Raw genomic sequence first — 15,010 nt, 5'->3', positions numbered from 1 at the left:
CAGTTGCAAAATATCGTGCCACCGTTACTACACTTCTTAACAAACCTTCTGTTAAATTACACATTGTCAAGATTTATCCACATTGCATGTTGTATTTTTTAATACATAAGTTTCCTGAATATATTACAGTCATCCTTGTGAAATCTGACTTTTTTACCCCAACAATGAACAATATAAAGTACTGGCATGCGGGAGAATACACATAATTATGTAAATGCCTTTTCTTCATCACTTTCTGGCCAACATGTGTCTGAACATTCACATAGGAATTATGGAAGAACATGTAATCAAGTAGCTCACTTACTAACCTGTGGTATGGCATATTCTGAACATTACTTTTTTCATAAACGACAATAATTATAGAAATAGCTGGGAACATAACCATAAAGTTTGAAGCTTTTGATAAAATTGTGTTGAGCTATTTGTGTCATTATTGTCTATGGTTCCATTCATTGATGTCCTGATCAAATGTCTCATTTAATGACCATTTAGACTTCATGTACATGTCATACAGAAACACACATACACAACTGGAATCCATTGGACCACATCACCAAATGTATTATTTTATGATCACACAATTTTAAAGCGGATTTTTACACTTTTTTAAAGGTCAGAGTAAACTGCTGTCAGTCAGTAAATATTTATGACAATTGCTTTAATTTTGCAATGACAGTAGAACAAATGTGGTACCACTATGCAGAGTACTATGGTCACAATAACGAAATAACAATTTTTGAAAAAAAATTTTTCAGGCTTATTGAGAATTTTCCAGCCAATAAACATAGGAAATATGTATTAAATGTGCAAATGACATTACTAAGTCATAAATGGAAGTCCAGCACACCAGTAGTAATATTTGTAAGGCTTGCTATCAAATACATGTACCTTTGGGGTGAGCAACTTCAAGAAGATGAGCAATTAAAAACGTGCCAAGGTACCTGGTATATCACTCAATGTACTGGTATCTAAATTTATCGCCTGTTTTAAATTCTTAATTAAAGGCAGGCATACAAAACTTACTATGATCACTGTTTATGAAAAGCATATAGAATGGTAACCATAGAGTTTATTTTGTTTAATGTTCCTGAACTACTGACGATGGGTCAATAAAAATGAAATTAAAGGCAAAGAGATAACTCATATTAGTGCAAGAATAATCAAAATTTTTAGAAATTACACAGCAGTATGCCTTTTTGGTAATTATCACATCTGTAGGAAGGTGTGTTCTGCAGAGGCAAGAAAATGTCATATGCCATGTACCAACATTAGGCTAACACAAGTAAATGGAGTAGTAATATTTGGATAACTATATTAATAGCAAGCAATAAGTTCACAGTTTATCAGCAATGAATCCCACTGTGCATATGTACAGGGCAATATGAGGTAAATCTTTTGTTAAACCACCTCATTTTCAAATTAACAGTCCACTGAAAATATCTAATTATTTCAACGATTCTCTGTTAAGTATACCATGTGACACTGAACCAACACAAGACATGTTGTTACCCGTTACAAGTTACAACTGGCCTTGCATCCCTTTGCTAAATGTATGTAACAGCATTGACCCTAAATGGTAACAGTTGTGGATTTTAGATTGTTTCAATTAAATGTAAGTTGTAAATTGTTGTACTGAAAATACAGTACATGACTGCAGGATTGGCACTACATTTTGAAACTTTTTAGACAAAATTTCCTGAAACAACCTGTATAAAGTTAGAAGTTTTACAAAAAAGGAAAAGAGATTATGTACGCTTGAAAAAGTTATAGCCCATCATCTGATACAATGTTATATGTTACATCTGCCATCTCTACATACTGTAGTCTGTATAGTAAAACTTTCTTTCATTGAATTTATACCTTGCATGAATGAATGAATGAATGAATGAATGAATGAATGAATGAATGAATGAACGAACGAATAAATGTATAAATGGAAGAAATGTTTCATGTTTTTATGTCTTTGGGTTGTAGACACAGTTCAAAAAGCTCAAATCATACTCTTATTTCCTAACTGCATAGTTACAGAGGTTTTGACAATCAAATGCAATATTCAATATTCAGAATATTCAATTTTCAGACATGATTTGATCACACATGGCAATCTTTGCATTTGTGAAAAAATTTGCCTTCCTCAGCATTTGAATCTTTGATTGAATTATTAACTGAAGCAAAGACCAAAATTACACGGATGGAGATAGAAATCTAAGTTTAAGAACCAGCAGCATATATGGACAAAAACATCAAACTTAATGCCTTTACAAAATCCCTTTCCCCTACATGTATGATAGTGACCGCCACTCTGCTGACAATGCAGTGACTGGGCATTCCCTCACTGTGTACCAGTACTAAAGTGATCTTCCTACGATAGTGACCCCCACTCTGCTGACAATGCAGTGACTGGGCATTCCCTCACTGTGTACCAGTACTAAAGTGATCTTCCTATGATAGTGACCGCCACTCTGCTGACAATGCAGTGACTGGGCATTCCCTCACTGTGTACCAGTACTAAAGTGATCTTCCTATGATAGTGACCGCCACTCTGCTGACAATGCAGTGACTGGGCATTCCCTCACTGTGTACCAGTACTAAAGTGATCTTCCTATGATAGTGACCGCCACTCTGCTGACAATGCAGTGACTGGGCATTCCCTCACTGTGTACCAGTACTAAAGTGATCTTCCTATGATAGTGACCGCCACTCTGCTGACAATGCAGTGACTGGGCATTCCCTCACTGTGTACCAGTAGAGGTATTTCGAGGTATCAAAAACGGAGGAGTGAGGGACAAAGTGCGGGACACGCAAACTGTAATTTATGGCACTCTGAGGGACGTCCCGCACTGTGTAAAATATGGGACTCTGAGGGAACGTCCCGCAGAGAGTTAAAAACTGGACTCTGAGGGACGGGGGCGCCCCCAACGATGTGCATTGGTCCGGTACGCGCTGACGCGTTACTTTTCAGTTTGGCTTTTTCGTTTGCAATGGATCGCCAACAGCGTCGTCGAAAATTTGATACCTGCCAACAGAACGTGAAAAGAAAGATGCAGCTACGCCAGGAAATCGCTTCTAACGTTTATTTCGTTTTTAGCAAAATACTTTCTATATAGCCCATTCTTCATGATGTCCTGTCTGATGTGGCGCTTGGATTGCCACCACTGTCATGGCGAGAAATGGTATAATATCACAAGCAGATTGTGCCTCGAAGTACGGTCCCCCCCGGACGTGTTGAAGTTTATCGAAATGCTTTTATGTGAAAATCTGTTCTCGTGTGAACAGATTATGACATAGCAACCACAGTCCTAGCCTTGCGTACAGGTCTGTGTGTTCCCGGCGTTATACAGCCTCTCACATGTAGTAGGCCGTATAACGCCGGGAACAGAGTAAATAGATCTTAACGCAAACGGGGTGTTATTATAGGAAAGGCAGTGACTTATTTTAAAGCTGAATAAAATGCTGTTTCTGGTTGTGTAAGTCTGTCGATCGAATATATATTTTGTTCCCAGTTGATTAATCATGGGGGAGGGCAGTCTAGATCTCCCCTTTAGATGGTTTGATATTTACTGACTCTTCCTTCTCATTTTTGTCAATCGATGCACAGTCGTTGGAGAGCTATTCAGCGTTGGGACTATTCGCCCCATAGACGAGTATACAGAAGCGAGAAATACCCAAGTCTGGAAACAGAATGGCTATAAAACCACGCCATGTCACATTCCGTGTCCGATTTCACTGTGAAATTAGCAAGTTCATCTATCATGCAACCGTCGATCGTTCCCTATCATTCTAAAATTTCATACCTGATACTTTATCTAATTCAAAAACGCTCGTTTCGTGTGATTTTCGGCCGAATTCGACGGACACCTCGCCAAAACCTGAGGGTGAGCAACATTCCGGTCACCTCTTGGATACCTCCACTTTACTGACGTTAGCGCCGCCTACCCATGAGGGATGACTGGACTGTTGCTCACGCTTATGTTTTGGCCAGGTGTCTCTCGAACTCGGCCGAAAATCACAGGAAATGAGCATTTTGTAAGCAGATGAAGTATCAGGTATGAATTTTCGTGTGATTTTCGGCCGAGTTCAGAAGACACCTCGCCAAAACATAAGGCATGAACAACCTTCCAGTCACCCCTCATGGGTACGCGGCGCTAACGTCAGTAAAGTGGAGGTGCCCAACGTCCACTGTGAGGTGACCGGAATGTTGCTCACGCTTATGTTTTAGCGATGTGTCCGTCGAATTCGGCCGAAAATCACACGAAACGAGCGTTTGTGAAGGAAATTAAGTACCAGGTATGAATTTTGAGAATGATAGGGAACGGTCGACGGTTACATGATAGATAAACTTGCTACTTTTCACGGTAAAATCAAACGTCGAAGATGACATGGTGGCACAATCCCTATACGAAATAGCCATTTCATTTCCTGACATGGGTATTTCTCGCTTCTGTATACTCGTCTATGGGGCGAATAGTCCCAGCGCTGAATAGCTCTCCAAACGACTGTGATCGATGAAAGCATTTTCGTCTTCCATATTTCAATCTTACTTTGACCGATGTTATATCCTGACCTATTAGTGTCATTAGTTTTGACCAACGTACAAAGACGTGGCCCATGCGCCCGGTTGACGAGATATTTTGCAAAACTGTGAAGAAATATTTGAAAACGTACGGCCATATATATACTGTATGCATGGGGGCCCGGGAGACATCGATGTCAGTCTTTCCGGACTGTTTACATGTAGCTTAGGGGATATCAAAGCAGATGAATCAGTTAGTTGAATAAAACATAACTTTTCGGACATATTTTATGTCAATTTTGTCAATGTCGGACTTTTGATTCGATTAGAGAAACCAGAATAATCTACAGAGATGTCTGTATTAAACACGGACGCACAATTCGGAATAGTTTGTTGTGCTACGTCGGTCTCAGTCTTGGTGTCTCTCCCATAAAATTTCGAATCTATAGGCCTACACTTGTCGTTTCGATTCACAGGTAGCGGTACAACCGATGACCAGATATTGTATGTTCTTAAAACTTTTCTATAAAGCATTTTACGACACTCTTTGTCATCGTGTCTCCCCGTGAACGTCCTTGAACCTATGGACGTGACCATTGTTTTTCTGCGCCCATTATAGTGTAAACACCTGCTCGTTCCAGCAGAGTACTTTTTAAAGTTCTGCACATCATTGTACACTGTGTGTATAAGCCCTAAACATTGTTCAATTATGGAAAGGCATAAAGAATAAAGGGTCGTTACAGTTGCAAAAATTGCGAGAAAAACGGCATGTTTTTCCAGTACTTTTACAGTTCTGTGCTTTCCGTCCCTGTTACTCAAATAGAATAGTCATATTCACAAGCGCTATTGTTTTAAATCACGTCCAGGATGTGCTGTTGATTTTCATTCTTTCGTGCAATTTCATTCATTTGAAGCAATTATCCTTTCATTTGACTGCTCTGTGGGACTCTTCTGGATATGTGTTTTGGATAAAAAGAACTCTACAGAGAAAGACATAAACTTCGACGGTGATAGGTATACAATATCGGTTTGATGTGAGATTACAAGTTATTTTAGAAGTTCTCAAAACCAGTAAAAATATTCTGCGCACGTCTTGTGAACGTCTTTGAATCCGTGACCGCGACCATTGTTTTTTGAAGTGTTCGACGGTCGATGATCGGTAGATTAATGAAGACATATGTTACTGAACTATTATGTGATTATTAGCATGGTTAGGTAATAGACGGTGTTGTAGAGGCTATGCGGCGAAAGTCCACGGCCCAAGGGAGCATGAGACGTACATCGCATGCTTTCTCAAAACGAACGAGCCGTCGGTTTCCCTACGTGAAATCCGGCCTCACCGATGTCCCTGTCCTGATTCGGAGAACAACTTTCAAGCTTTGGTTGAGGTTCAGATGTCCGATTTTTTTCATATTCAAAAGGCTTATTGATTTACAGAGAACGCCCGTCTTTTCTTTAGCTTTAACTTAGCACATGATGGCAATTGAAAATTCAAAGCCAAATAGCCAGTGGGAAAAAATTCAACAACTCGCTCTCACCAGCGGTCGCAATGGAAAAAAAAATCGAAGTCTCTGAAGTCGGTATCATTGCTCCTCCATGTTTATTGTTGGTTGTACGGCCAGTTTAAAGTCAAAGACTTTCTTCACGGTAAAATTCATATAATTACCATACCGCGAAGTTCCCTGTGCATTTCAATATGTCTATTTGGAAGCAAAGAGCGTCACGGACATTCGATCGATGGTGATGAACTTTCTCCAGGCCGTGACATGTCACCAGTTACGAACTTTACCGGTTTTCGATACGAAAGATGCAATATATTATCAGCATTGTTCACATTGTTTTTGAGTCTGATATCGAATATAACAGAAAAAAACTAACGATTAGAGTGACGACAGAGACCATGCCCGATACGGGAAATTGACATCAACTTTTGCATTGAGCAGTGACTTCAGACTGATATATAAATGTCGAAAATATAAAACATTGAAAAATGCCAGAGAGAGAGAGAGAGATAGGGAGAGAGAGGTTTAAGCTGTCGCGAACTGATTATACTCTTTCGGATATGACTTCGGTATAGACGATACACAGACATCAAAAATGTACATCTACTTTACAGAAATTTGACAAATCTTATAATAAGAGTAGAAAATATCCAAAAGTGTTGGTTGAAGTAAATCTTCAGATGTTGGTTTTCCAAAGTTAGACAATACTTACAGAAATATGGTCGTCATAGTCTTCTCTTAAAAACTATTTTCTTCAACACCACGTTTCTTATTTATTTATTTATTTCTCTTTAAATCGGACATCAATTGTCCATAGAACACTATTACAAAATGAAAGAATAAACTTAAAGACACGTGGAATAAAGCACCGGTGAGGGTGCTGACAGCCAACCTTATCTCACTAGAAAAGAGAATCAATCCAAAACTTATGATCGGTGATGTCATTTTTTATTATTTTTACAAACTTCCAATGCATCAAACACCATTAGACTATCTCATCTGACTGTCAGGGAGTTACAATATATTTCCAAGGGCTGGCACGCGATGTCAACTTACGCGTCGTGTGTCGTGCGGCCGGTGCAGTGTCACAGATCGCTCCGTCTGTAATCGCGGCCACTTTTGATGTGACACCCACGTGCGTTTGAGGGTTTTTGTTACCTAATTTGTCGACCTCACAAAATTTCACAGTCCTGGCTCTGCATGGCAGGGCTGTGTGTTCCCGTCGTTATATGTGGTGGGAGGCAAACGCCGGGAACACACAGCCCTGCCATCACAGGCGTGATGTTTTCTGGGTAGTTTCTATAAGCGTAGTTTATCCTACGTTTCGACGTTCTCTTCCGTAGCCTAATCATCAGAACGCCGAAACGTAGCATAAACTACGCTTATAGAAACTACCCAGAAAACATCACGCCTGTGCGTGCTATGCAGAGCTACATGTACACAGTCCATGCTTTGAAGCAGTCTCAACATGGCAAACATGTCTCGTGTAAATTTCATCCTCGTCGTTCCAATTAATTCAAGACTGCCCATAGCATACAGCCCCAACACGGGGAACACGCAACTCTCTTCACCTACACGCCTTTCGATAAATTTTCACGTAGTACATGCAGTTTCAGCGACCTGCAGCGCAATGTTTAGTAAGCCCGATCTCCATGGGCCCGATCGTGATTTTGTGCTATACCAATGCACATCGTTGGGGGCGCCCCCGTCCCTCAGAGTCCAGTTTTTAACTCTCTGCGGGACGTTCCCTCAGAGTCCCATATTTTACACAGTGCGGGACGTCCCTCAGAGTGCCATAAATTACAGTTTGCGTGTCCCGCACTTTGTCCCTCACTCCTCCGTTTTTGATACCTTGAAATACCTGACCAGTACTAAAGTGATCTTCCTATGAGAGTGACCGCCACTCTGCTGACAATGCAGTGACTGGGCATTCCCTCACTGTGTACCAGTACTAAAGTGATGTTCCTACATGTATGATAGTGACCGCCACTCTGCTGACAATGCAGTGACTGGGCATTCCCTCACTGTGTACCAGTACTAAAGTGATCTTCCTATGATAGTGACCGCCACTCTGCTGACAATGCAGTGACTGGGCATTCCCTCACTGTGTACCAGTACTAAAGTGATCTTCCTATGATAGTGACCGCCACTCTGCTGACAATGCAGTGACTGGGCATTCCCTCACTGTGTACCAGTACTAAAGTGATCTTCCTATGATAGTGACGCCACTCTGCTGACAATGCAGTGACTGGGCATTCCCTCACTGTGTACCAATACTAAAGTGATCTTAAAGGCTACATGTACGTACAGGGTAACTGTACATCTACACATGGCAGCTCTGATGTCTCCATAAATTTTCCCTCCTTGTAAATCTTGAATCCTCTCTGTTGACTTTGTTTTTCTCAAAGTGTTAAGAGGACAATGAAGCCACATTTATTCTTAGGAAGAGATGCACATCATCAACCTTGATCTGATGAATCACATTTCTGGATGACCATCAAGTCAATACAAGAAAATGTAAATTTGGTTTCAATGTCCTCCAAATGCAAATAAAACTTTGAAATTCTTAACTTTAAGTTTCAGATTCTCCTACCTTCTGAGTTTTTCCAGGCACTCCAGAGGTCATCAACGCTGATAAAATTATCATCTCCATGGAATGTATTGTGTCTGTCAAAATTATCTTCATACTTAAGTTCATCTCGCAGAAACTATGAAAAAACAAACAAACAAGTAAAACGGTTAAATATCCTCTGGAGCCACTTCATGTATATGGCCTGTGAAGTTAATGTCTAGAGGCTGTGTGCATGAGAATGAGTCCTGGAGTCTCAAACGCTGTTTTATGTTGAAGACACTGAAGGGAAAACATAAGGACATTATGAACAAGTCATCGTTGATGACACAGTCCCCACTTGTTAATGGGTATTTTGATTACAGGTCCTCAGAGAGGATAGAGTCCTCTTCATTAGGTCTGTGATAAAAATACTTTTGAATGAATTCGTTTGATACATGTCTGAGTTATGGTTCAGGACATGAACAAATCGTAACAAAATGGTCGCACAGTGGCCATATTGGATCGCATCACAAAACAAATTGATGTGCATAGCTATGACATTGGTCGATGTCCTTGTACCAACTTTGAATAAAATCGGTTGAAACATGCAGATATGCCTGAGAAATGGCTCTGTACATGAAAAAATCATAATAAAATGGCCGCCTGGTGGCCATATTGGATCGTATCACTAAACAGATTGACGTGCATATGTATGACATAGGTCAATGTCCTTGTACCAACTTTGAATAAAATCGGTTGAGATATGCCTGAGTTATGGCTCTGTACCTGAAAAAATCGTAATAAAATGGCCGCACAGCGACCATTTTGGATCGTATCACAAAACAAATTGACGTGCACAGCTATGACATTTGTCAATAACCTTGTACCAACTTTGAATAAAATCAGTTGAAACGTGCCTGAGTAATGGCTCTGTACATGAAAAAATCGTAATAAAATGGCCGCCTGGCGGCCATATTGAATCTATCACAAAACAAATTGACGTGCATATGTATGACATAGGTCGATGTCCTTGTACCAACTTTGAATAAAATCGGTTGGAACATGCCTGAGTAATGGCTCTGTACATGAAAAAATCGTAATAAAATGGCCGCCTGGCGGCCATATTGGATCGTATCACAAAACAGATTGACGTGCATATGTATGACATAGGTCAATGTCCTTGTACCAACTTTGAATAAAATCGGTTGAGATATGCCTGAGTTATGGCTCTGTACATGAAAAAATCGTAATAAAATGGCCGCACAGCGACCATTTTGGATCGTATCACAAAACAAATTGACGTGCATATCTATGACATTGGTCAATGTCCTTGTAGTAACTTTGAATAAAATCGGTTGAGATATGCGTGAGTTATGGCTCTGTACATGAAAAAATCGTAATAAAATGGCCGCCTGGCGGCCATATTGGATCGTATCACAAAACAAATTGACGTGCATCTGTATGACATATGAAGTAATCCTTGTACCAAGTTTGAATGAAATCGCTCCAGGCATCTCTGAGATATCTGCGTGAACGGACGGACGCACGGACGCACGCACGCACGCACGCACGCACGCACGGACATGACCAAACCTATAAGTCCCCCCGGACGGTGTCCGTGGGGACTACAATGAACAAACTTTATTGGAAGCCTTGTGAATTGCCTGTGGATGAAAATGTAACTTAGAAATAAGTACAATGTAATTGAACCAGCAGTTTAATATCCTGTTTTCATGCATTATGGTCGCACCCATATTTGTACATTTATAAGGCAAATGATCTATCTCCTGTGAAGATGTACTTATAAATGTAGGTCAGGCTGAGAATTTTACTTAAAAATCCTTGTTCCAATATTGTTTGGGAGTTCATCAACGGGACTGAGGTATGTGTACTCTATCAGTGCAATCAGAAAACAGAGCATATTAAAGATTCTTCATGGATCTTGTTTAGTGCAATGTTCGCTTCAAACACAAAACATCTACGTAATTTTGTTGAGTAAATCTTGCTACAAGACCATGATACCAAAAATATTCTGGTTGTACACATATGTGCACTGCTGCAGGAAAAAAATACCAATCTACCCCTGGAATGGAAGTTTACAGATCAAAAGTTCAGTCTTGTTCTGATAACCACGGATTTCACAAAGAGCTGTACAGTAATGTCACACATCAAAGAATAGGATTATGTCAGTTATTTCTAAAATACTGAAATACTAGTATAGCATCTACATGAATATAAAATATTTAATTTTACATCTCTCCACTATGCCAATTTTGAGAAAAGTAATCTACACATTTTTGGATGAAATATATTGGTCTTTGACGGCATGTACTTGGAAATCAAAGTTAAACTTACAAATTGAACTATACAGGTAATTGTCACTGCTCACTGATTTCATATAAATGAATAACATGATTGACGAGTAATCATATATACATATTGTACCATATGGTACAGTGGTATATGTTGTAGTATATTTGTAGTACCACATCAAGTGTGTGGCGAGATCTGTATCACAAAAGTACACAGCATACATGTGAATGTACACATGTACCTTGTACATGAATAATTAAAATACCGGTACATGTTGCAACACTGACACGTACAATGTATACATATTGGATACTGTGTTAATATACGGTATTGATTAATAGATATCTTACAAAGACATTTTTTCAACACAATACATTGCAAAAGGATAAGAATGGCATTATTTTGGAAGAGAAGATGAAATACTCCAGCATGCTGAGCCAACAAAAGAATAAATACTATACACTACATGGTATTTTCAACAAAGAGAATTCCAAATGTATTATTAATCTTTCAATGGCTGGAAGTGAATTGTTGTCATCTATGGTTTACTGTTACAGTAATCTAGTAGTCATATGTACATGTTTTGTACCGGTACAAATAACCCATCTGCCAAAACAAGTGATCAGCCTCTGCCAAGTCACCTTTGTATCTTTCTTTCTGAATTTTGAGCTGGTGAATATAATAGTTGTAAAAGTCTCTTGTCAACATTAGTATCAACAGCATTACGTTCTATATCATCATTTCCATGACATCAATAATGATGTTTCTGGCACCATGGTTAGCTTGAGTTCTGGAATAACTTCACTGACAACCATGTGCAAACATACCCGGTAGCTATGAGATGTCAGGCAGCATATAGAAATTCAGCCAGAACAAAGGTTTAATATTACACAAACAATTATGGAAACTGAAGCTGCTACAAGACTGGACATAATGAGACATACAACATGCAGGTTTTCCCTTGACGTAAATTTGGTAGTCAAACAGCGGTTATAACATAATTGGCATCAGTGTAATATGAAGTGTAACAGTGAAGCTCTGATTTTTTACCAGGAAGTTAGAGGACCCTTACATGTGTATACAAGTGAAGGTGGCATTTTGTGATTGGTTAAAATGGTATTTTCACTATCACTCAGAGCCATGTGCGTTCCTCTTATAATTTACAACAGTTGCACTAAAAATCTATAAAAATTAGATGTTCTTTTCCATAATCAATGAATATTCTTATTACCTTTAAATGAAAGAAAAATTGTTGAAAACTTCACATTTGGTTCCCCTTTAACAACCATGAGTCATGGACCAGTAAGATACCGTGGTATACTCCATATGGAGAACAGTAAATGATCGCTCAGTATTTGAATCTGAGAAATTTTCACACTCAAAATGACTTAATTTCTTGAGTTCATTCATTTTTTTGTCATATTTCATTCAATTTGCATTATAAACAGAGCGCCCTCTTACAACTGAATTTCATAAGCATACCAGTAGGCACCGTGAAGGAAATTTGCATGAAGAAGTAAGCATACTACATGTATACCAGTATATCGTTCTTCCATACAAGAGAATTTCAAGATCAACATAGTCAAATAACCATAAAACTAAAGTTTTAAAGAGTTTAAATGATGATCAACAAACAATATGCTATGCAAAGAACTCCACATTTCTATTAAAATTGTATTGACCAACTGACCTGTAGCAATTTTCACACCGTGAGAAAATTCCCACAAACCTGTCTATTGAATTCCCACAAACCTGTCTATTGTCTTAAAACCAACTGCTCAGCTTTCTAATTAGCCTTAAAAATATGGTATAACAAAAAGAATTGTCATAGAAATAAAATCAGTGCAAATAAGACAACTTATTACTCTCCTGAAAACTTGTCATCTTTCAGCATACCAGATGGTATAGTCGCTGAACATGTACACTGAACTCACAACACAATTTGAATGATAACCTTTCACAAGGATTCCCAAGGTACAGCTACCAACATGTATGCTTCATTCTATTGAATCCAAACCACACATCATCATCAAACAATTTTTTTAAATTTCATGTTTAAGAATGTAACCAATGTATCGTCTCTGACTGTGGTGTTGCTTTGCCAAAATATCACCTAAACCTGATGAGATGAACTGTTATTCTAGCCAAAATATCACATAAACATCATGAGACAGACCGGCTTTTAACAACGCCAAGGCTGTTTAAATGTACTTCAGTACATGACTGCTATAAATGTAAACACAAGCACACAGCCAAAAGGAAATCGGGATCAGGTTGCCCTGTTGCCTTGTCTGTATAAAGGTTTTTACACGTTCCTGCCATATTATTTTTTGTATGTCTGCATATGGTTGGTTGGGGATTTCTGCAGGCATAATGCCACAGTATTATGTGATGACCTTCCAGGGTCAGTCATATTGTTGTTCTATAAATTTGTAGACATGAAAGGTAACTGCCATTTCACATGTACTGCTAGACCTTTTACAGTCGTACATAGGGCTCTGCAATATGAGGGCAAAAACTCTGCTCAACCAAATTTAAAATATGTAACGTATTGTAAGGATATATCATATTTGTTTTCATACTGGCTAAGAAGTTCACGCAACACCATCTCAGATGCTTGAATACCATTTTAATTTAATAAAATACGTTTATGTTATGCATTCTGATCCTTTGTCATATTTAACACTGATGTACCAGTAAGTTAACAGTGATCTGATGGTAAACCTGTTTACAAATCATTGTCAATAATAAACTGCATGAATATGTTCTAATGAGTACTGCATGAAGTAATTACTGATATTATGAACTCAATTCAAAATTGTGAAAAGATAAGTTGTATGACCTTTGCTTGACTCACACGGTAAATGCTGGAGCAGTGCATTTAGCATTATGTTTACATGCAGAGTTTATCACTCTACTGTAGGCTACTAATGGATCCACCAGTGACTCAGGATAACCTTTATGATGCTGATACAGTACCGGTAGGTTGTAACACCAGGAAGATATTTGGTAATGGACTTTAACAAAATGCATGAAAGTGGAAAACTAGCGAGATTGTACTACATGTACATGTATGAACAATAAAAATACGAGTACCATACCATGTATGTCAATGAGGAAGTTTTGAGGGGAAAATTGTCAGTTTCACGTTTTATGAGATTCATGCCACTGTTAATTTCTGGTGACTATTTCCTTCAGTTTCAGTACAATGTAAAAATTCAGGCCAGCAATGACAACATGAATCATAAAACTGTACCATCTAATGCAAAGCAGTATTTCATGAAAATTATCTTTAAGAATTAAACCAGTCGACATTTTGGTATACAATTATTGTTAGAGGACTAATAATACTGACTTTTGATGATTGTTTTCACCATTTTTGTTTTTAAAGTCTACCATGATTTCTTGTTCTACTCCCAAAAAGCATATTGATATATACAGTGTTTAAGGTTTTCAACTGAGCCTGTACCGGTACATGTGTAAACACGATACTGTTATTGTTGACAAGTGAATTCTGGTCTGGACTAGAATTCAAATGTAAACAATGACATTGCATTAACACATGTAGACGCTATGTTGACATGTTAAATAGTGGATGTTTGAACATTCTTTTGGAAGTAGGATAAGAACTTGCAATTGGCATACAAAATAGAAATAATGAAAAGATCATCAAAAGTTGGCATTGCTGGCCCTTTAACTGAGACAAGTTGATTTGAATTTTTGAATCACAAGAACAAGGTCAGGATGAAGTCTATGCTTTGATTTGGTGTCAGCTATGGATTTTACTAGTTCAATGCAGAAGTAAGTTAGTAATAATATGACAAATTTCAATGAATCAACAAAGCGAAAGCTATGTGTATCCACAAAAAGGTAACTAACACAATATCATGATAAAAATATAGATGTAAAATAAATGGCTATTTACTTATGCAAGGGGTTGAACAGAATCAAGAAGATCAATTTGTTGCACGGAATAGCTGGAAGTTGAACGCTGTCTCCATATTGATAGGTGTAAGTAATGATGTACAGAAACTTACACACTATCAAGACATTAAAACAATAATGAAAATTAGAAAAACCTTGATCAAATTCAAACTCACAACATAGGGCACGTAGTCATCTGAAAAATAT

General features: G+C 38.3%; 1 protein-coding gene across 13 annotated transcripts in view; it reads right to left on the bottom strand.

Annotated features, from left to right (window-relative positions):
• LOC139130708 (stromal interaction molecule 1-like) overlaps nt 1-15,010 on the bottom strand; it is an 84,891-nt gene that overhangs the window by 42,496 nt on the left and 27,385 nt on the right. For all 13 annotated transcript variants that reach the window (XM_070696465.1, XM_070696466.1, XM_070696471.1 and 10 more), the window contains exon 3: nt 8,609-8,723. In XM_070696465.1, coding sequence (XP_070552566.1) covers nt 8,609-8,723 — 115 coding nt within the window. The remainder of the gene's footprint in view (nt 1-8,608; nt 8,724-15,010) is intronic.

Source organism: Ptychodera flava, chromosome 4, assembly GCF_041260155.1.
Source record: "Ptychodera flava strain L36383 chromosome 4, AS_Pfla_20210202, whole genome shotgun sequence".
Lineage (NCBI taxonomy): Eukaryota > Metazoa > Hemichordata > Enteropneusta > Ptychoderidae > Ptychodera > Ptychodera flava.
The sequence above is the reverse complement of the archived record's forward strand: the minus strand, read 5'-3'. Positions and strand labels throughout refer to the sequence as shown.